Consider the following 21,344-nt stretch of genomic DNA (forward strand, 5'->3'; position numbering starts at 1 on the left):
TTTTTTGAAGAGCAGGTTTTCAAAAGAAGAGAGAGATCATCTTTCCAGGGCAGAGCCCAAGGTATTGACCTTTGAATATACAAGGAAGGGATTCAGTTGGGCTCTCATCTTACTATTCAATAATTAAAAGATGTCTTCTCTCTGATAGCTATTCTGATAAGATGGTTAATAACCCCAAAAGTTTTCTTAAGATGTGGACAATTTCAGCACCTCTCCCATTAAGTCACACCTCCCTCTCTATGCAGACTGCTTCCTCTCCTGGACTTCCTGTCGCCCCCTCACCCATGTGACTTGCCCATCCTCTCCTTTCTGTGCAGTTCACACACATTTCCTATTACAGCACCATATATATCGTTCAATAAATACCTGGTGACTATTAAAAGAAAAACAAGTCCACAACTGCTGTTTTAGACAAATTTAGGATAGACATACTAGTTTTATAAAAATAATCTTCATTGGTCAAAACTCGGTCAAACTTTTTCAAAAAAGTTGTCATCTATTGTGAATAGCTTCATGGAAATTGTAAGCAATTTAATGTTACTGGAAGAAGGGATGAGGGTGCCAGCCTCACATGTGATCCCAAACATAAGACTTAGTGCAGTTGCAGGATTAGTTATTCTTTGGACACAGCCTGCAACTAGCTGAATAGAATTGTTCGTGTCAGTTGTTTTCAGAGACCCGCGGTACAAGCAGAGGCTCACATATCAATAAGCCTCCAAGCTAAGTTTGCAGACACAGAGAAAAGAAGACAGAGTAATAATTGAAATGTCTTGATGAAGAATGGGTCCCCTCGATCCCCCTACCACAAATGGATTTCCAAAGAGTAGTTACTAATGCAACAGAGTCTCTGTGGTCCCCACCAAGGTTCAATTCTATGTGAAGATGCCATGGCTGGTCATGGCAAGGACAAAGTATCTCTGCATAGCTTCTCTCTGTTGGTACCCAAGTGAAATTACAAGTTTTGCTAGCTTTGCCTTCGTTTCCTGCAGCCTCTGACTTTTCCTTCCTCCCAATTTTACATCTCCTGTTGCTTGCTTGCCTCACAAAGTAGGGATGTGTTGATACCAGCATCTATGCTGTGATAGCAGTTCCTTTATACCAGTGTTGGTCTGTATGCATTTGTTCCCTTTACTTGTTAGCTTAAGCCTAAAAGATGGCCTTTACTTGAAGGTTGAGAGAAAAAAAATACTGAATTAGAGTGAACAAAAGGCTGCAGAGTCTCTCAAACATACAGGACCCAAAGATGGCCATAAAGAAAATCTGAAGTCATTCTCGTCAGGTCCCTGGTTCACAAAGTGGCAGCATCAGCATCACCTGGTGACTCATTAGAAGTACAGATTCTCAGACCCAATCCCAGACCTGCTGATTGAGAAACTGTGGTGGGGGAGCCTTGGAGTCTGGGTTTTATCAGGCCTCTTAGGTGGTTCTGATGCATGCTCAAGTTTGCAAGGCACTGATTTTAGGGTAGCTGACGGGCTGGATCCCTTGGGCTGAGTCCCTCCCTTCTCACTATATTTACTTCTAGAACCCGAGAGGCCAGGGCCTGTCGAGACCTGTGAAGGAACCAAGATCGGAACCTACTTGCAAGCTAACAAGTTAGCCTGCCACAGTTTCGTGGAGGCGGCAGAAGACCTGACACCTGGGGGTCAGGGACCAGGGGCCTCTGTGATGCACAGCCAGCAGCATGGACGCTGTGCGTCGGTTCTCTGGTCCCCAGTCCCTGTGAGCCTAACACACGGGGGACAAGCTGACATTGTACACCCAGTGGGTTAGTGTCAGAGCTGAGAAATGGCAAGCTCAGGGCCCCCCAGTATAAAGAGCCCTGCAACTAAACCTGCTCAACTTTTGCCCTGGAAAGAAACCTATCTTTATTCATCTTCCCAGGAGACAGTTCTGTCTGGCACCGAGAGAAGCACTGCCTCTGTCTTCTGAGCCTCTTTGCTACGCAGGTATCTTAGGAAAGAGTCCAGAACAAAAGCTGCCAGTGCTTCCACACAAGAGGCCTAGAAACAAATGCAAGAGACTGTGGTCTCCCAACATCCAGCTCCCCTTGCCAACTTCATGAAGGGAATGGATATAAATCATTTTATCCCTTAGTTCTGTGTGTATGTAGGTCAGCCCTATGAATTGGGTAACATTATTTCCATTTCTCAGATGATGAAGCTGAGGCACGGAGAGGTTAAGTAACCAGTCTGCCATGGCTGCTGCTTAGCTGGTAGCAGAATCTAAACGTGAGCACAGGTGTTGGATGCCAGAGCTCACATATGCCCCTGTGTTTTATAAAACCACAAGCCCTTTTAATAACCTAAAACAGATGTTTAAATATTATTTAATCTGATTTCTAGATGCTGATGTGTAATTATCTTCTCCACTTCTCATCTATTTTATCTTATTTTGCATGTTAATCTTAAATGGGACACATCTTTTTCTTTTAGAGGTGCTGCTTTAACGATATAAACTAAATAATGATATAATTGGGTCATTGACAAATATATGTAACCTCTAAATTACAAGTGATATGTGTTCTACAAGTTTCCTTATTAAATTCTCTTGGAACTTGGCACTTACGTACAGAAGCAGTGTTACGGATCTTATTTTGGATTGTTAGAACTTGGCAGATAGCAAGATGCTATAGTAAGGAGTCTCCCAAGTACTGATAGCTTAGTCAAGGGTTTGGGGTTTTTTTGTTGTTTTCTGGGGGGAGAGGGGGCTATCAGTAACAGAAACCTACTTAGAAAACCTAGGCCAAAAAGGAATTGAGGATAACTTATGGAACGCTGAGGGAAAGAAGTGTGATTTGGTCTTAGGAGAAAAGAGATCCAGGAAATGAGAAGCTGCCATGAATATTTTTTAGTGTCTCCCTAGTGCTGCGTGACTTCTCCTATTCTTTTTCTTTCTCCAATGTGATTTTTCCCCTGCTCTCCAGCCCAGGTGGCCTTCAAAATGTATACCTCTTTCCAGGTCTTTTGATGCTAAAGACAGTGACATACCTCTGACTTTCAGTTGCCCATTTCCAGAAGATAAAATCTGATTGGCCCAGGCTGGGTCAGGTTGCTGAGGTCTGAAGTGGCTCAGTCATTAATGCCCCTCTTCATTGCCTGAGTTATGGATCATTGAGAAATAAGAAAAGAGTCAAGAGATGGAGAACCAAAAGATGACCATTATTCTGAATAAAGGTGGTACTGGAAGATGAGGCTTAGGTTAAATAGAGAGGGAACAGTGCACCCAGGCTGTGTTTGATTCTGGAGGGCCTATCCACCTCCCCGCAGCGGTTGTGTGCACTCTGCTGGAGTACAGAAGGCAAGTGAAAAGACCTCATGGTGAAACTGGTTATCTCCAGTGGCACTGATGTATTTGTTACCACTAATCCTTCTTCTCCAACATACGTATGCTAAAGGGGCAAAAGTCAAGGAGGCAGGAAGGTTGGTTTCATTGACCTGAAGGTAATAGATGTTTCAAGATGATTATACTCTTTCCATTTTACCTAACAATGGCTAAAAAGCTAATTTTAACTCTTACCTAGGATTTGGATCGAAATCTGAGCAGACTCACAGCTTCATTTGAAAAAGCAACAGCCAAGAAAGTCCAATGTCAAGAAGAGGTGAACCAAACGAACAAAACTATTGAACTAGCTAACAGGCTTGTCAAAGAACTTGAGGCAAGTTGACTTTTTCTTCCAAAATTCTAACTAAAATATTCACGTCACCCCCCTTTTTTTATTTATCTTTATTTGCTGTCAATAATAACTAAATAGACATGGAATCAGCAATGAAAGGAAATAATGACTTTTCATACTGTAGTTGAAACTGTCTGAAAGAAAGAAGAGAGGGATTCTTTGCATTTTTTAGTATAGAGCCATGAACTCAGTGGTTTTCTAAGATACATTAGAAACCAAGGATAGGTATTGGATAACTGCAGGATCAAACTGTTGTCTGATGCTTTTAATACACACTTGCAACTAAGTTCTACCATCAGAACATTTTTTTAATATTAATTTATTTATTTAAGAGAGAGAGAGAGAGTGAGCAGGGGCAGAGGGAGAGGGAACCCGATTCGGCTCTCAATCCCAGGACCCCAAGGTCATGACCTGAGCTGAAGGCAGACACTTAACCAACTGAGCCACCCAGGTGCCCCCATCAGAAGAGTTTTTTTTTTTTTTTTTTTCAGAAGAGTTTTTAATATTAAGCCTGGTAGGTTGGTTGGTTGTTTTCCTGTGACATCTTTTCACAAGTAACTTGATATACTAATGTTAATAGTTATTCTATTAAATATATATATTTTTAAAATTTTTTATTATTTATTTTAAAGAGTGCAACAGGGTGGGGGAGAGGGAGAGAGACCAGCCAGCTCCACACCCAGCACAGAGCCCGATTTCACAACCCTGAGATCATGGCCCGAGCCAAAATCAAGAATCGGATATTTAACCAACTGAACCACCTAGGCACCCCTATTAAATAAAGGTTTTTGGGGATCCCTGGGTGGCGCAGCGGTTTGGCGCCTGCCTTTGGCCCAGGGCACGATCCTGGAGACCCGGGATCGAATCCCACGTCGGGCTCCCGGTGCATGGAGCCTGCTTCTCCCTCTGCCTGTGTCTCTGCCTCTCTCTCTCTCTCTCTCTCTGTGACTATCATAAAATAAATTTTAAAAAAATTAAAAAATAAAAAATAAAAAATAAAGGTTTTTGAAACAGTTCTTTTTAAATTTCTCCTATTTGGACATGAGTGGCAGAAAAACATACAGCTTTTGTTCTCAGGAAAGCACAGATTTCATTTGCTCTTTCATCTATAATATATTCATATAATAGCATATTATTTGACCATAAAAAGGATTGAAATTTTGATACATATCACAACATGAATGAACCTTGAAAATATAAAATAAATGAAAATAAGTGAAAGAAAACAGACACAAAATGCCACATGTTGTATTATTCCATGTATATGAAATGTCTGGAATGAACAAAGTTCCAGAGACAGCAGATTACCAGTTGCCAGGAGCTGGACAAGAGGGCAGAGTTTGAAATGACTGCTAATAGGGAATAGAAACATTCTCAAATTAGTGGGATGATCATACAAGTCTGTGAATATATTAAAAGCCACTCAGTTACATACTTCACAGGGTGCATTTCACAATATGTGCATTAAGTCTGAGTAAAACTGTTATTTTTTTTTAATTTTTTATTTATTCATGATAGGCACACAGTGAGAGAGAGAGAGAGGCAGAGACACAGGCAGAGGGAGAAGCAGGCTCCATGCACCGGGAGCCTGACGTGGGATTCGATCCCGGATCTCCAGGATTGCGCCCTGGGCCAAAGGCAGGCGCCAAACCGCTGCGCCACCCAGGGATCCCAAGGCTGTTATTTTTATTTAAGTGCTACCTAAAAGTATATAACTGAACTATTAGAAATGCATTTAGCTGAAGGTGATAGAGAAGTTGTTTACAGTGGCTTGAACAAATAGGAGTTTATTTTTCACGTATGGCCAAAAAGTTCCACGGGTAGGCCATTATCAGTGTTGATTTGGGGAATTAGTGATTGGACACTGAATCTCTTTGTACCCTTTTGCTTCTCTATACCTAGCATGTGGTTCTTCACGCTCGTGCATTCTGCAGCATGGTCACAGATGGCTGTTCCTCCTCCAGATTCACAGGAGAGAGAAAATAACCTGTAGTGGCTGGATTTTTCATCTAAAAGATGAAAAACTAAACTAAAAATAAATAAATAAAAGATGAAAAACTGAAGTTTTCCTTGAAACCCATCTGAGAGACAGCCACTTATGCTTCTTTAGCCAGAACTAGATTGACCACATCTATCTTCAAAGGCCAGGAAGATGGGGAATAGAGTTCTCATCGTTGGCTTGGCTGATCACAGTTCATCTCACGGGGATGGAAACATCACTACTCATGAAAAGCAGACTTCTCCTAGCAACAAAGGAGGGAGACTGTGTGTCAGGAATAGGCTAGGTTAGGCAGTTGCCTAACTTTTAAAGTGGACTTGAAAAAAATCAAATGAAAATTTACTACAAATTGAAACCTATCACCTCTCTAACACTCATAGTTCATTGACCATAAATTCATGGACCATCCTGCAAAATCTTCTCTTTGCATTCCATCTCAGTAATCACAAGTCTGTTCTTCCAGTGATTACAGCCAAAAGCTGTGAACTCTGTCTTGAGTTTTTGTTCTCCTTCTCATGACCCATACCCCAACTCCATCAGCATATTGTTTGGGCTCTACCCTCAAAGTCCATTCCAGATCCCAGCCTTCTAACCCACACTGGTTCAGGCATCCATTCCTCATCCCTCAAGTACTGCCCTGGCCTCCACCATTGCCCCCCCCCCCAATCTACTCCCCCTATTGGAGCTGAGTAATTTTTTTTTTTAGTTTTTTTTTTTTAGGTTTTTTTTTTTTTTTTGCAGCTGAGTAATTAAAAAAATTAAGCACATTCATGTCTTCCCTTCCCCAGAAGTTTCCAGTAACTCATTGTCTAACTCAAAGTACAGTCCAAAGACTTTCCCTAGCCTGCATGATCTGGCTCCCAGATACCTCTCTGTCCTTAAGTCTGTCCCCTTCCCTCTGGCTCCACCTTCACTGGCCTCCCTGTGCTTTCTCATATTGTCAGTCTCTCTTATACCTGTGGCCTTTGCCTTTTTCCTTCACATGGCTTACACATTTCCAAATGGCATCACTAGCTCCCTCACTTCCTTCAGGTTGCTGCTAAACGATTTCCTTATCATTTGGTTTCACTCTGCCCATATATACACACACATACCACCCCCCCCACACACACACACACACTCATACCTCCCTCCCCCCCACACACACACACCCCATTTCGTAACTCTTCTTCCTACTCAGCTTTATCTTTTTCACAGCATTTGTCACTACATGACACAGTTATATATGTATGTATATGAATGCATATACTTTTGGGGAAGGTCTTTTTTCCCTAACTAGAATATAAGCTTCTCGGGAACAGGCAGTACATCTGTTTTTTGCACCACTCGATTCCAAGTAGAGAGAATAATCCTTGGCGCATCATGGACACCCAGAGATACTTGTTGAATGAGTGAATGCTTGAGTTTGGGGAGCCTCCTGGTTAAAAAAAAATCTGTAACCCTTTGAATATTTACTCTTCTTAGATCAGTTGAGAAATTCCACTGCTACTAGTGGAGTATACACCTGTTCCCATTGGAAGTGATATGATTTAAGTAGTTTGAAGTGTTAGTCATTTGTGAGGTAACGAAGAAAATGAAAAAGTGCCATTTAATTAGACTGCTTCCATGTAAGTAGGCATCGGATGTCCAAAACTTCTATGAAGGAGAAAACAGGCTCTACCATGTGTCTCTAACACACGGCAATGTTTTCCAAAGTCTTCACTTACTCATGATGTAGACAAGGAGAGGAAAGAAGGTGAAATCATATTAACTAGCCAAAAAAACAAATTACATATATATTTGTATACACACATTTTTTAACGATTAATTGAAGATGTCAGACCTTTTTCTTTGAGGATAAATTCTTTCTGACTAGAACAGGAGACAGTTAACTTCTGAAAAGCATCAAGACTGATGATTTTGTCTATATAGCATTGACCTGGAAGCTATAGTCTCAACCATTCAGACTAATAAATCAGGCAATTTATATTTAATCATTAACTAACTCCTGAGCTGAACAGCTGTTCAAAATTAGAAATGGGTCACCCCAGCCAGGATGACATTACAGGCAATCTATAATGCATTAGAATAAAATTATAGTGATTTTTAACTGTCTAGAAATTTATTACAGGACATGTTCCAACTCTTAAACCCTTGTTAGCCGGTGTCAGTAATGATTTATGTTGCATGGGTGGTATAGTGAAATTATTGACGATTTCAATAGCCAATAAGTCTATGTTTAGTAAATCTTCAAATTTCAAAGCTGTTTTGGAGAATGAGGTGGGTGCACTTTATTGTTTATCATTTGCTATCCAAAGACAACAAAGATGGAGGAAAGGCAAATGAGAAATTTCTCTTCAAAATTAATGGATATATGGTCTGTAGCTGAGGGGGGAAAGTAATGAATTCTATAAAAAGGGCTAAAGAGTTGAAGTGCCTTAGTGTTTATATGGCTAACTTGGGGTGATCTTTATTAGGCAAAGCAAGGAGATAATCTTCAAATAGCTTTGATAACCATTCTCACTTGGTAGTCTCACAACCTCCATGTCGTGGGTATTATGGTAGCTTGCAGGGAACTGGCATTCCAGTCTGTTCTGACATACATCATTTTTGCTTTCTGTGTTGTCTCTCTTCTTTCACAAGCAGAGCTGAATTCCACAGGGTTCTTCCTTGCTTGTACTATCAGATTGCTGATTTTTTCAGTTGCTATTAATTTGCATGTTCTTAGAATGGAATACAAATTTTAGCATGCATTGAAACAGTGAGTTAGTGAGCTATACTTCAGTTAATCCATAGATATTTATTGCAATTTTATTCAAATCCAATATTGAGGCCTCTGCATACTTAACCTGGAAATCAGATTTTAAATGGCTATACAACTAGATACAAGGACTTCAGCAGCGTTCTTTGAGTGTATTGTCTTCAAGACTAGTGAAATCCTCCTGACTTCTATTTTTTTTTTTTTTAGATAGGCTCTAGGTTCTTCCACCAATAGAGTGATCATATTAGAGAAATAACCCGGGTTTAGTAACTACTAGCATTCTTCTTTAATTAATAGCATCCGGAAAAAAAAAAATAGCATCCGGGATAGGTGGCTCTTTAAGCTTTACATTTTAATTATTGATATGAGTGGTATTTGTCATTTTCCCTTGGTCTATAATCAGCTGATAGCCATATGTTTAAAATAATGTTTGGGGATCCCTGGGTGGCGCAGCGGTTTGGCGCCTGCCTTAGGCCCAGGGCGCGATCCTGGAGACCCGGGATCGAATCCCACATCGGGCTCCCGGGGCATGGAGCCTGCTTCTCCCTCTGCCTATGTCTCTGCCTCTCTCTCTCTCTGTGACTATCATAAATAAAAAATAAATAAATAAATAAATAAATAAATAAATAATAACATAATGTTTGTGTAGGGTGGTATACTACCATTGCTGCAAAGCAGAAGGAATGCAGAGCAGCCAAGGTGCCATTAAAAATCCGAATGTCACTCAGTCCTGGCTGAAGCCCTTGGCCCTCCACTCTCAAAGGGATGGGAAATTCTATCAACTTTTGAAGAGACAATTAGAGCACCCAACAAGAAGGAGATGGGAAAAATCTAATGCCATATTGCAGTAAACTACCCTGAAGAGAGTATGAGAGCTCCCTTCATAATCATGGGTTTCAAATGTAAGAAAGATGATGACAGTCATGCAGTCGAGTTCTTTTCCCTCTAAAGGCTTTGCAGCAGAGCGTAGTAGACTAAACCTGAGCTGGAAGGTGGTTACGTTAAGCGTTTGTTGTTGGTGTTCACCCTGCAGTTACATCTGAGTAACTTTGCCTTTCAGTCAGAGAAGATTCGCTGGTGTCAGTCTATTCAGTCGTTTGAAGCTCAAGAGCAGACCCTCTGTGGAGATGTTCTCCTTACGGCAGCATTTGTGTCTTATGTTGGATCCTTTACAAAACCGTATCGCCAGGAACTGGTAGACTGCAAGTGGGTTCCCTTTCTCCAGCACAAGGTAAGCTCCCCTCCTTAGCTTGTCAGCATTTGGAGACATTATCTTGGAATTTCAGTAGAAAAACTCAGTATGTCTACCAGGTTCTTTTGTACCCCTGTCATGACTGACTGACTAGAAATTCTAGTATGATGAAGACATTTCTTGTGTGTCACAGTGTTTCTTGTTTAAATGATGGTTTCAACACAGGGGTGAAGAAATAATAAATTACATTTTCTACACTATAGCAATATAGTTACACAACTGCTTTTAACAAAACTGGTAACTGAAATCAAATTGGGGTTATTGTTGGGGTATAGCATGAAACCTAGTTCTCTTCCTGACGTGACGGGTTATTTGTTAAAGCCTTTTTTTTTTTTACCCCTATTTTCAGATTAAAAGTGAGCATTTTGTATGCAATTATCAAAATAAGTCATCCTAAATCTAAGAATCCAAACCCATGAGCAGAGTGAAATCACAGCTTTCGGAAGATTTAAAATCATCTAGTTTATGGTAGTCCTTGTACAAAAAACAAAATGAAAAAAGAAAGAAAGACAAAATGAAGTCACAGAAGTCTAAGTGACTAAGGTGGTGTCATAAGGTCGGGTAGACTAGGAAGTCAGGAAGTCTGACTTCTAGGCCCTTGTTTTCTTTGCAACACTGTGGCATCTCACTTGACAAAAGCCCTTACGACATCCTATGTCTCTCTGTAAATTAATGCTCTGCGTTGGTAATAATACCTCAATTTTCACAATAGTTGTTTTCCTGACATAAATACCTGTCAGTGGAACTTGTGCAGATGAAATAAAATGAAATGATTGAGGGAAAGTTCATTATTAAAGGCATTCCATAATTAATAACTTTAAAAGAACAATCCTTTTGTAATGATTTAATATACCTGTGGTATCACACATTTTTTAATGTCAAAGATTTTCAAAAGGAGGTTATCTCTATTACTGCTTGGAAGTGCAAAGCTTCTCTTAAAGTATTTCTGCCCAGACATAGGCTTTCACGTAAGAGAATAAAGCGTTCCACTAATACCGTCCAACTCCAGTTGTGTCATGAGCTTCAGAGTTTGAGCTGCCCGACTCTGCCCTTCCCTTTTTCTCAGTTTCATCTTCACCAAACTTTGATCCTCTTTATGGGTGTCTTTGCCTGGATCACCCCATAAGTAATTCAGATGGACAATTGTCCTCTTGTATGGTCTTCTCTGCATTCTCCAGCTTTCTCATTCTTTCCAAAATTATAAGGAAATTCACCTTCCTCTTGTTCTGTCCAGAGAATTGAACTTCACCTTGTCATCTTAGTGTTACAATTCGGCGCAACATAGTCCTGACAGTAGGAACTTAAGCTACCAGTCATTTTACAGTGTTTAAGTTGAAAACGTGCCTTCTCAAATTTCGTTTTAAAATTGATCTTTAATCCCTGGTAGAGGATTATTTAGGGTGTACATTTATTTGTTAATATTTTTTTAATTTTTTTTTTAATTTTTATTTATTTATGATAGTCACAGAGAGAGAGAGAGAGAGAGAGAGAGAGGCAGAGACATAGGCAGAGGGAGAAGCAGGCTCCATGCACCGGGAGCCCGACGTGGGATTCGATCCCGGGTCTCCAGGATCCCGCCCTGGGCCAAAGGCAGGCGCTAAACCACTGCGCCACCCAGGGATCCCTAGGGTGTACATTTCTAGGAAGTTTCCTGTCAGCCGATGTGTATTTTCCCACTTACTCCAAAGCCCAAATATTAAATAAAATCTTGTTTTGAAGAAGTCATACAAATAAAACAATAGAATTGATTGACTTATCCAAAATGTCTCAACATTCTGACCTTATCCCCAAAGCAAAATAGCAGTTTTCTGATGATATGTGCTGAACACATTGTCATTTTAACCACAGGCCTGTGATTCCTATAGCCCTACACCCCTTGCAGTGCTCTGTCTTCCTCTCTTGAACCCACAGGCACCCTGCAGACTGAGAGGTAGCCCCTAAGACACGACCAGCTTACTCTTGCACTTATCTCTGGGCATAGCTGGCTAACGGAAAAAGATGATTCCAAATTATACGAGCGATGTTCCTTTGGAAGAGTCTTCTCTGTCTCTAGGACACCTGGCAGAAAGTGCTACATAAAACCTAACCAGTGTTTGTCATTCTAGAAAGAAGGTTCCAGTTTCTGAGCTAGTTTTCTTTGACGACTTCTAGATTCAGTCACAGCAAAGTGGGAGGACAGTCACATCCATGTGAAACCTGTGCCAGGGTCCAAGAGGAGCTAAAATAGCTTAATAATTCAATTTTTAAATTAATTTTCCTCTAAAGGTGTTTCTTCTTCCTGTCCTCTCAAGAAGCAACTGTTGCTATTTCTTCTCATTAGATCAGGGTGTTTTCTAGAGCTCCACCTGCCTGTAGGTAACTGTCTCCTGAGTGTCTCTGGCTTGTCAGTTTGGCCCAGGTATCCTGAGGATTCAAATGGTTGTAAGTTAATCAGTCAATGAGTCACTTTGATTTTCATGATTTTTAAAATCTTTAAATCAAGCATGTCATTTGTTAATGATCTGTTGACATATGTAAAGTGACATTGGAAGGAACCCTTTTATATAGCAAGTATACTTGCAAAAGTGTATCTGTGGCCCAGACCCTGGCATCTTCACCCCAGTGTCTGAAAGATGTCTCACATATAGCACATCCAGACTGAAGTCCCAACCTCCTCCCTCAAAAGCTCTTCTGCCCAAGTATTCCCAACTTGTTTAACAATGGCTCGATTGGGCCAAAAATGTTGGAGTCATCTTGATGTAACTTTCCCTTTGACACTCATATGCAGTGAGTTTAGGAAATTCTGTAGGCTACACCTTCAAAATATATTCAGAATCTGATCAGTTTTTACCACCTTCACTGCTCCCATCATGGGCCAAGCCATCATCCCTCTCTTGAATAACTGCAAAAACCTCCTAACTGGCTTTCCTGTTGCTGCATTTGTCGCTCTTCCCCATAGTCTGATCTCAGCATATCAGCTAGCATGATCCTTTAAGAGTGCAAGTCAGATAAGGTGAATTTTCTTTGAAAATCCCTGTGATGACTCCCCACTGCAATAAGAGCAAAAGCCAAAAATCATACAAAGTCTTATGAAACCCTCCATGATTTTGCCTCTTACTCTATCTCACTTCCTATTATTCGTTTCCTCACTGCTCTGCTGTAGTCACATAGGCCACCTTTCTTGCATGTACCAGATATGTTCTGACTGCAGACCCTTTGCACTAGCTGCTATCTTTGTCTTAGTGTCTTCTCTCAGGACATAGAAGTATCTCATTCCCATCCATGAAGTTTTTGTTCAAATAACATCTTCAAATCCCTAGATAGGATTGTAACCTCCGTCCTTCAACATGCCTCATCCCACTCCATTTTTTTCTACCATAACATTTGTTACTTTGTATTTTTTAAAATTTATTATATGAGAGAGAGAGAGAGCACAGAAAGAGAGTGAGACGGAGAAGCAGACTCCCCACAGAGCAGGGAGCCTGACACAGTGCTCAATCCCAGGACCCCGAGATCATGACCCAAGCTAAAGGCAGACACTTACCTGACTGAGCCACCCAATTGCCCGCAACATTTATCATTTTCTGATACATTATTTTATTTATTCATTTGCTGTGGTTAATAGCTTTCCTCTCCCTCAACTACATAGAAGCAAGAATTTTGTATGTTTTGCTAACTCCTCTAGACTGGAATGGCAGCTGGAACATTGTAGATGTTCACTATATCTTTTCATTGAGATGTAAGTTACATACCATATAATTCACCCATTTAAAGTATACATTTCAGGAGTGTTTAGTGTATTCTCAGAGTTGTACAACCATCATCACAGTGAATTCTAGAACATTTTCATCACACCCAGAATAAACCCCATGCCCATTAGCTCCGGTCGCCTGATCCTCTCCAGGCTTAGATATTTGCCAGTCTGTTTTATGTCTCTATAGATTTGCATGTTCTGAACACTTTCTATGAATGAACTCATACAGCTTGTGGTGTTTGATGCCTGACTTCTTTTTCTTCGCATGTTTTCCAGGTTCATCCACGATGCATAGCCTGTATCAGGATTTCATTACTTGTTAGGCCTGAGTTATATTCTGTTATATGAATGTACCACATGTTATTTATGCATTCATCAGTTGATGGGCATTTGGGTTGCTTCTACTTTTTGGTTATTATGAAAAACACTGCTGTGAACATTCGAATGATTTGTGTAGAGGTTTTTTTGTGTGGACGTATTTCGTTTCTCTTTGGTACATATGCAGGAGTAGGATTTTTCTAGGCTGCATGGTCATTCTAAGTTTAATCCTTTGAGGAACTACCAGACTGTCAGTATATATTTTAAAATAAAGGAATATGTGCTTAAATATACATTGCATGTCAGTGGGGAAAATCATGGATTTTTCAATGAATGGTGATGGAACAGCTGACCAACCTTTTGGGCAAAACTATACTTAGTGCTTCCTACACAGCTTCAAAGCAAACAAAAAGAGTTCCAAGTGATTTAAGTATTAGAATGGTAAGTAAGTTTTTTTAAATGTAAAGCTGATATATCATTATAGACTGGAAAATATAGATGAACATTACATAATTAATAAGCCATATTTGAATTCCCATATTATAAACTAAGAAACAGAGTTTGGATTTTATCATAAACATCAGGAGTCACTGAAAGATTTTAGGTAGGTCTGTGGTCAGAATTATACATTTTGACAGCTAACACTGGGCACAGAAGAAATAGTGACTTGAAAGGGGACGAGACTATTGTTCCTGAGGCCATGTGTTATGATTACCATCTAGAAGACAATGAGCTAAACAAAGTGAATGACAGTGGACGTGGGAGCAGGGGAGCGATGCCAGAAGAGGCATGGAGGAAGAGCTGGTGAAACAAAGTGTCGGATTGCATATGGGAGGGAGGGGGAGATAGGATAGTATGTGCAGGTGCCATTCCCTAGAGATTGAAATTGGTTTGGAAAAAGAGCTGAAGGTTTTAGGAAGATGATTGCACAGTGTCTCTGAAGCATTCAAGAGTCGATGACCAGTAGGGAGCTGGGTAAGAGTTATTGGGTGGAGAGTCAGCTTTGGGAATCATCGATGTGTGTAGGTGATTGTTAGAACTGCACTCGGGAGGTGACATCGCATCAGAGGAGCTTTAGAGTAAAGTGAACTGACTTGGTGCTGACATGTAAGTGGGAAGTAGAGAAAGATGAAGAAAGTGTAAAGATTGGAGAACACCTCAGGCATACGGGGTGCCATGGGAGACAAGAGTATAAACATGGGAATGGTCAGTGATGCCAAAGCCACAGAGACAAGTGAGAGAAGAATTAAGAACTGAAAATGCCATGACACATGGAAATGTGAAGGTCTTCTGTGACCACGAAGGTGTAACAAGCCAGGAAGCCAGATTGCACTGAGTTACACAGTAAGTGGGAGGTGAGGAAGTAGAAGGAAAAGACAGATGATTCTGGGAGGAATTTGCCCATGATAGTAAGGAGGTAAGCAGAGAACCTAGTTAGAGACATGGAGTGTGTGCAGGGTTGGTTCTTCAATGTGAGTGAGATGAGAGCATGGATCTGTTTCCAGAGAAGAAATGGAAAAGAAATTGTGGAGGATGGAAGGGTGAAAAGGGGTGAGCCACCAGAAGCTGAGAGGAAATGGACTCCAGAATAGAGGTCAGTAGAATGACCCTCGGATAGGAGAAGCAAGACTCTTTGAACTCAGGTGGGAGGGAGGAGACAAAGGTGGTCAGAGGCAGAGAAACTGATATAAAGTTGATGCAGCCTCACCTGCTGGTCTTTCTCCTCTTGGGAAGCTAGGAAAATGCAGTACCATCTGGCCGAAGATGAGCAAATTGGAATCAGGAGAGCATGTGTGAGGAGAGTGGTAAAAACATCAAAAATGCCCGTTGAGGGAAATAGGAAAATAGATGTTAATTGTTGCCAAGCAGCTTTAAGAAACCAAGGATGAACTTGCAAAAGATAAATTTGTAGTCACAGTAATAAGGTCTTCATCCATAATACAAAAGTGTGAGAGCAAAAAAGGCGGGGTTGGGGGGGCGCCTGGATGGTGTGGTACAGTTGGTTCTTGATTCAGCTCAAGTCATGATCTCAGGGGTGTGAGATCGATCCCCATTTTGGGCTCTGTGCTGAGCATAGAGTCTGCTTGAGATTCTCTCTCCCTCTTCCCCTGCCCCTCCTGCTCTTGCTCACTCTCTCTCTCTGTGTCTAATATAAATACATAAATGTTGTTTTCTTTTTTAAGTGTAAAAACAAAAAGGGAGGACCAGAAGATGACAGCCAGGTCAAATAAGCCAGAAGGAAACAAAGGCAGAGAAGGTCATGGGACAGGCAGAGGAACAGCTAAGGAATGGAAGGTGCTAATTAAGCTAGATAGAGATGCAAGTGGAGCCAGAAATTTGTGGTTAAAAATATCGTAAAGTTTTTCAAAAAATTAAAAACAGAATTACCAACTTATTCAGCAATTCCATTTGTGGGTATACACCCAAAAGTAGTAAAAGCAGAGACTCGAGTACTTGTATATTTGTTCATAGCATCATGATTCACTGTGGCCAAAAGGTGGAAGCGATCCAAGTAGCCCTCAGTAGATGAACGATAAACCAAACGTGGCATATACATATAATGGAATATTATTCAGTGTTAGAGAGGAGGGAACTCCTCTCACATGCTACAACATGGATGAACCTCGTAGACATTATGCTAAGTGAAATAAGCCAGTCATAAAAGGACAAAGATTGTGTGATTCTACTTCTGTGAAGTATCTAAAGTGGTCAGATTCATAGAAAGTACAGCGGTAGTTGCCAGGAGCTGCAGGAAGAGGGGGTTGGGGAATTCTTGCTTAATGGGTATGGAGTTTCAGGTTGGGAAGATAAAAAACTTGAGATGGGTGGTGGTAATGGTTGTATGACAGTGTGAATGTACTTAATGCCACTGAACTGGATGCAGAAAAATGGCCCAAATAGCAAAATTTAATAATATATAAATATATATAAATATATAAAAATATATTTTTATATATTTATATATATATCCAATGGTGTGTGTATATATATATATATATATATATATATATCCATAATAAAAAAATACATGGTAGGTAAGAGACTAGATATCTTACTACTGTTGGTTATAGTAAATATTATATTTAAAGGTGAGAGGTATAGACAATCATGTTTAAAGAAGTGGGTATTAGGTATTTAGATTTCAATAAAATGATTTCAGATTATTACAAGGTCTGAGACAGCATTTGTCATCTAAGGAAAGAGATATTATAACCCCTTATCAAAAACATGTCACCATCATTGGGAGTGGGGGGCTGTAGGGGAACCCTGAGATGGGGATGTTGTATCATCTTCCCAGGTGGTTCTGTTACTTTACTCTCCCTCTGCCTTTTCTCCCAGAATGCTGGAGTGGAAAGGAAATGCAGAGCTTTGGCATGAAGGATGTCAAGGCCTGAAATTAGATTCGTTATCGATGTGGGCACCGACATTGCCACAGATGGATAGCAAAACTTAGAAAGGCGAGAAGGACCAATAGCTATGCCCTTAATAATGAAGATGAGGAGACATATAGCAGATTGTATAACTGGACTCCATGAGCCTCAAAAGTGGCTTTTTTTTTTTTTTTAATTGAAAAATGGAAGACCAGTGGTCTTGGAATGATCTGTAGGGAAGTAAGAAAAATGACAGTTCTTTCCCATGCACATTTTGAGTATTGAGAGTATTAAGGAAACTGTCTACTTGAGAAAACTTCAAGTGAAGTGAGACCCAGCGAAACTCGTGCTTGCACCCCAGCCTCATGTTGAGATCAGGTAGGAGGGAACTTTTAAAATATATTCATGTTAGTTGAAGTCGAGTCATTAGTGATGGGAGGCTACATGTTGGCAGTGTTTGAAAGCCCTCGTACATTCCAGTATGCAGCATAGGGTTAAGAATTACTGCCCTTGGTGAGAACTGGCATTTTGGTGAAGATGAGCAGCTAGTGAGCAAGGTAATTTGGTCCACATAGGACCAGGATGCTAAAGGGCATGTGGGAAGAAGCGTTGTCAGAATGTGCGGTCTCGGGGGCGTGAGTCTGGAGGATGGATGGAGAAGAAACAGCAGCATAGCAGTGTGGCCTTGAGGGTCCAAATTATACTGTTACTCAAAATTGTTTCCATCCAAAGAGTAGCTCAGAGGGTGGTGACCAAACAAGACAGAGGTAGTGGGCATACAGGGCCTATACGTCCAAGGAAAATGGTATCCCAAGTTGTTTCATCCAGAGTTGTTGTCCTCTGGGCACACAACAGGGCGTGGACAGGTTCATGGAGGGGTTTACACTCTGCTCTTCAACCTGACCTAGCAGCTCCTAGACAGAACAAAACATGGAGCTATTAGTGCTGTTAGCCTTTCTAAGCCTCAGCATCCTACACGAAAACAGAGATCTCTGCTTTGGAGAACTCCTATAAGTTACATGAGATATTGAAAAGAGGGAATGTAGATGAATAAATTTTGTAAACACTTAAAGCCTTCTAAATATTAGTAGCTTTGTCACCATCCTGTGAGGAGAAATGTGGGGCTTTTTTGGTTTTGTTTTTTTTAATTCAGCAACTTCGCATTTTGTCTTTTTATTCTGATTTCGGTATATTTAATATGCAGTGTTACATTAGTTTGAGGTGTACGGGGTACAGCACTTGGGTACATTGTCCAGTGCTCATCAGGAGTGTAGTCTCTGACCCCCATCACCAATTTCACCCATCCCTCCGATTTCGTCGGGTAACCAGCAGTCTGTTCTCTGTATTGAAGAGTCTCTTTTTCTGGTTTGTCTCTTTTTTCCTATGTTCATTTGTTTCTTAAATTCCACATGGAGTGAAATCATATGATATTTGTCTTTCTCTCACTGACTTCACTCAGCATTATACTCTCTAACCACAAACCATGTGGTTGCAAATGGCAAGATTTCATCCTTTTTTATGGCTGAATAATATTCTGTTGAATATATTACACATCTTTATGCATTCTTCTATCAATAGACACTTGGGTTGCTTCCATAATTTGGCTATTCTAAATAATAACTGAAGTAAACGTAGGGTGCATATGTCCTTTTGGATTAGTGTTTTCATGTTCTTTGAGTAAGCAGCCAGTAATACAAGTCCTGGACCGTATGATGATTCTATTTTTAATTTTTTAAGGAACCTCCCTACTGTTTTCCACAATGGCTGCACCAGTTTGCAATCCCAACAATAGTGTGCTTGGGTTCCTTTGAGATATGCAAGTGTGACCTCATCAGGAAGTTTACTTTTTTCCTTTGGCATATACCACTTGGTCAGCTTCCAGAGGATTCTGATACACGTTTGGTGTTAGGATTAGTGTGAGTTAGCTCATGGCATGTACTTCCAGACCTCTCTTTCTCTCCAGTAGAAGTTTCTTTTCTGCAGAGGAGAGTTTCTTTTTCCCACCTACCCCTCCCACTCCTCTCCCCACACCCCCTTGCCAGCTCATCTCCTAGTAGCATCAGGGTGACACTTAAATTGATGCTACTTAATGAAGCAACTAGATGAAGCCTTATAGACTTGCAAAGCTGACTTGAGACTTAAAGCGCTCCCTTTATGCATTGGGTTTCCAGATTTATTTTCCTTTCTGCAGAGTCATTTGAGGAATTCTGAAGAGAAGAATGAATTAAAAAGAAGATACATGTGAAATGAGATTATTTTCCCCTACCTAAACCTAGGTTAAAGTTTATTGTGAAAATAATGACTGTATTGTAAATATCTAAAAAAAATATTCTAATGAAGAAAATTTCTTGTTGTACTGATGCAACTACCTATTTGAACATAATACTATCAAGAATATATCCTAAAGGGCATCCCGGGTGGCTCAGCAGTTTAGCGCCGCCTTCAGCCCAGGGTGTGATCCTGGAGACTGGGATCGAGTCCCACATCGGGCTCCCTGCATGGAGCCTGCTTCTCCCTCTGCCTGTGTCTCTACCTCTCTCTCTCTCTCTCTCTCTGTGTACCTCTCATGAATGAATAAATAAAATCTTTGAAAAAAGAATATATCCTAAAATTTGTTTCTAAAAATTTAAATCTCAAAGTAGTGCACAGCAATTATGATCTTCTTTAATGTGAGCTACCTGCTTGATTTCCCCTACTAGATTTGACTGACCATGTAGACATGGTAGGGGGTTCTCTTTAATCCCCTGCACTCAACCGTGTGCCCAGTGGGTGCTCAAACAATTCAAACTATCAAATTTGGACACAAAGATCTACAAGTATACCATCTCTTATTCCTTTTAGCATCAGAAATTAAAGTTATTTGAAGCCTCTGGTTGTTTCAGGTTGTTTGCATTAAATAGAAGGGAAGAAGGTAAAGCCACAGATCCCTTGCTAATGGGAGGCTGCTTATTCTAAAAGATACCAATTTTCTTGTGTCTTTAAGAAAGCTGTGTGTCAATAGCAAAGCTTGTTGCTCGTGTCAATAGGAGATAGAGTTTGATTTATTTCTAAGATAACACCGTGGTCAGAGACCGTAGGAATATTGTGCTACTTTCCCTAGGATGCATTGACATTAATTTGCATCGCAGCTCTACTGTAAGAACTCTTCTGGCATTTTCTTCGCTGAAGATCCATGGCCGACCAACAGGTCTTGACTCCTGCTGCTGCTACGCCCCATCCCACCCCATCCCACCGGCCCACTCTAAGTAGGTCTCTTACTGCCCTCTCTTCTGAGGCATGTTTCCATGTTACCCTCTACCCAGCCTCCAGATAGTGTTTATTACATAGGAGGTGCTCCATAAATATCGGTGAATAAGTTCCTTAATAAATTTCTTTCTATAATCTTGATTATTTTTTGTAAAGTCTACTTTTGTAAAGAATGAGCCTAATTCTTTAAAACTGGTGTCTGGGGCATGTGGGTGGCTCATTCCGTTCTGAGCATCTGACTTATGATTTCGGCTCAGATCATGATCCCAGGGTCGTGAGATCAAGCCCCATGTAGGGTTCTGTGCTCTCAGCAGGATGTGTGCTACACTCCCCCTGCTGCTGGCACCCACCTCCCCACCCCTGCCCCATGCTTGCACATAGATGCAATCTTTCCCACCCCCAAATAAATAAGTAAATAAGTATTTTTAAAATAAAATAGGGGGATGCCTGGGTGGCTCAGTGGTTGAGCATCTGCTCAGGACGTGATCCAGAGTTCCAGGATCGAATCCCACATTAGGCTTCCTGCATGGAGCCTGCTTCTCCCTCCGCCTCTATCTCTGCCTCTCTCTCTGTCTCTCATGAATAAATAAATAATATCTTAATTAATTAATTAATTAATTAAAAATAGGTTTCTTCCTCTCTCTTAAAGGAGCTATCTCCTCATTTTGCAATGCTACTTTCCACAGTCACAGGGCGGGTGGTTCCCTCTCAGTGGAGAGGCTCCAATCTCAGCTCCTAGGTACAGCCAGTAAGCTGATGGAGTGCCAGCAGACTGAATACATTCCATGGAACCTATCCATGAAAGAGAAGTCATCTCTGCATAGTGTGGGGCCTGTACCACAGGATGAGTTGCCTGGGCAAGATATTGTGTATGGCATTGCTTGTGTGGGGTGATTAGCCCATGGGGCAAGTACACTTCTATGGTCCTATAGTCCTCCCTGGTGTCTCAGTTGGTGTCCTCCCTATTGGAGCAGCCATAGATGTAGGGCCAAGTCTCTTTCCCTTGACA

The 21,344-nt window shown here is 40.8% G+C and overlaps 1 protein-coding gene across 1 annotated transcript in view; it reads left to right on the top strand.

Moving 5' to 3' along the window:
• DNAH11 (dynein axonemal heavy chain 11) overlaps positions 1-21,344 on the top strand; it is a 318,773-nt gene that overhangs the window by 225,103 nt on the left and 72,326 nt on the right. The window contains 2 exon segments of the mRNA XM_038557079.1: positions 3,524-3,658; positions 9,476-9,646. Coding sequence (XP_038413007.1) covers positions 3,524-3,658; positions 9,476-9,646 — 306 coding nt within the window.

Source organism: Canis lupus, chromosome 14, assembly GCF_011100685.1.
Source record: "Canis lupus familiaris isolate Mischka breed German Shepherd chromosome 14, alternate assembly UU_Cfam_GSD_1.0, whole genome shotgun sequence".
In the NCBI taxonomy this organism is placed as follows: Eukaryota; Metazoa; Chordata; class Mammalia; order Carnivora; family Canidae; genus Canis; species Canis lupus.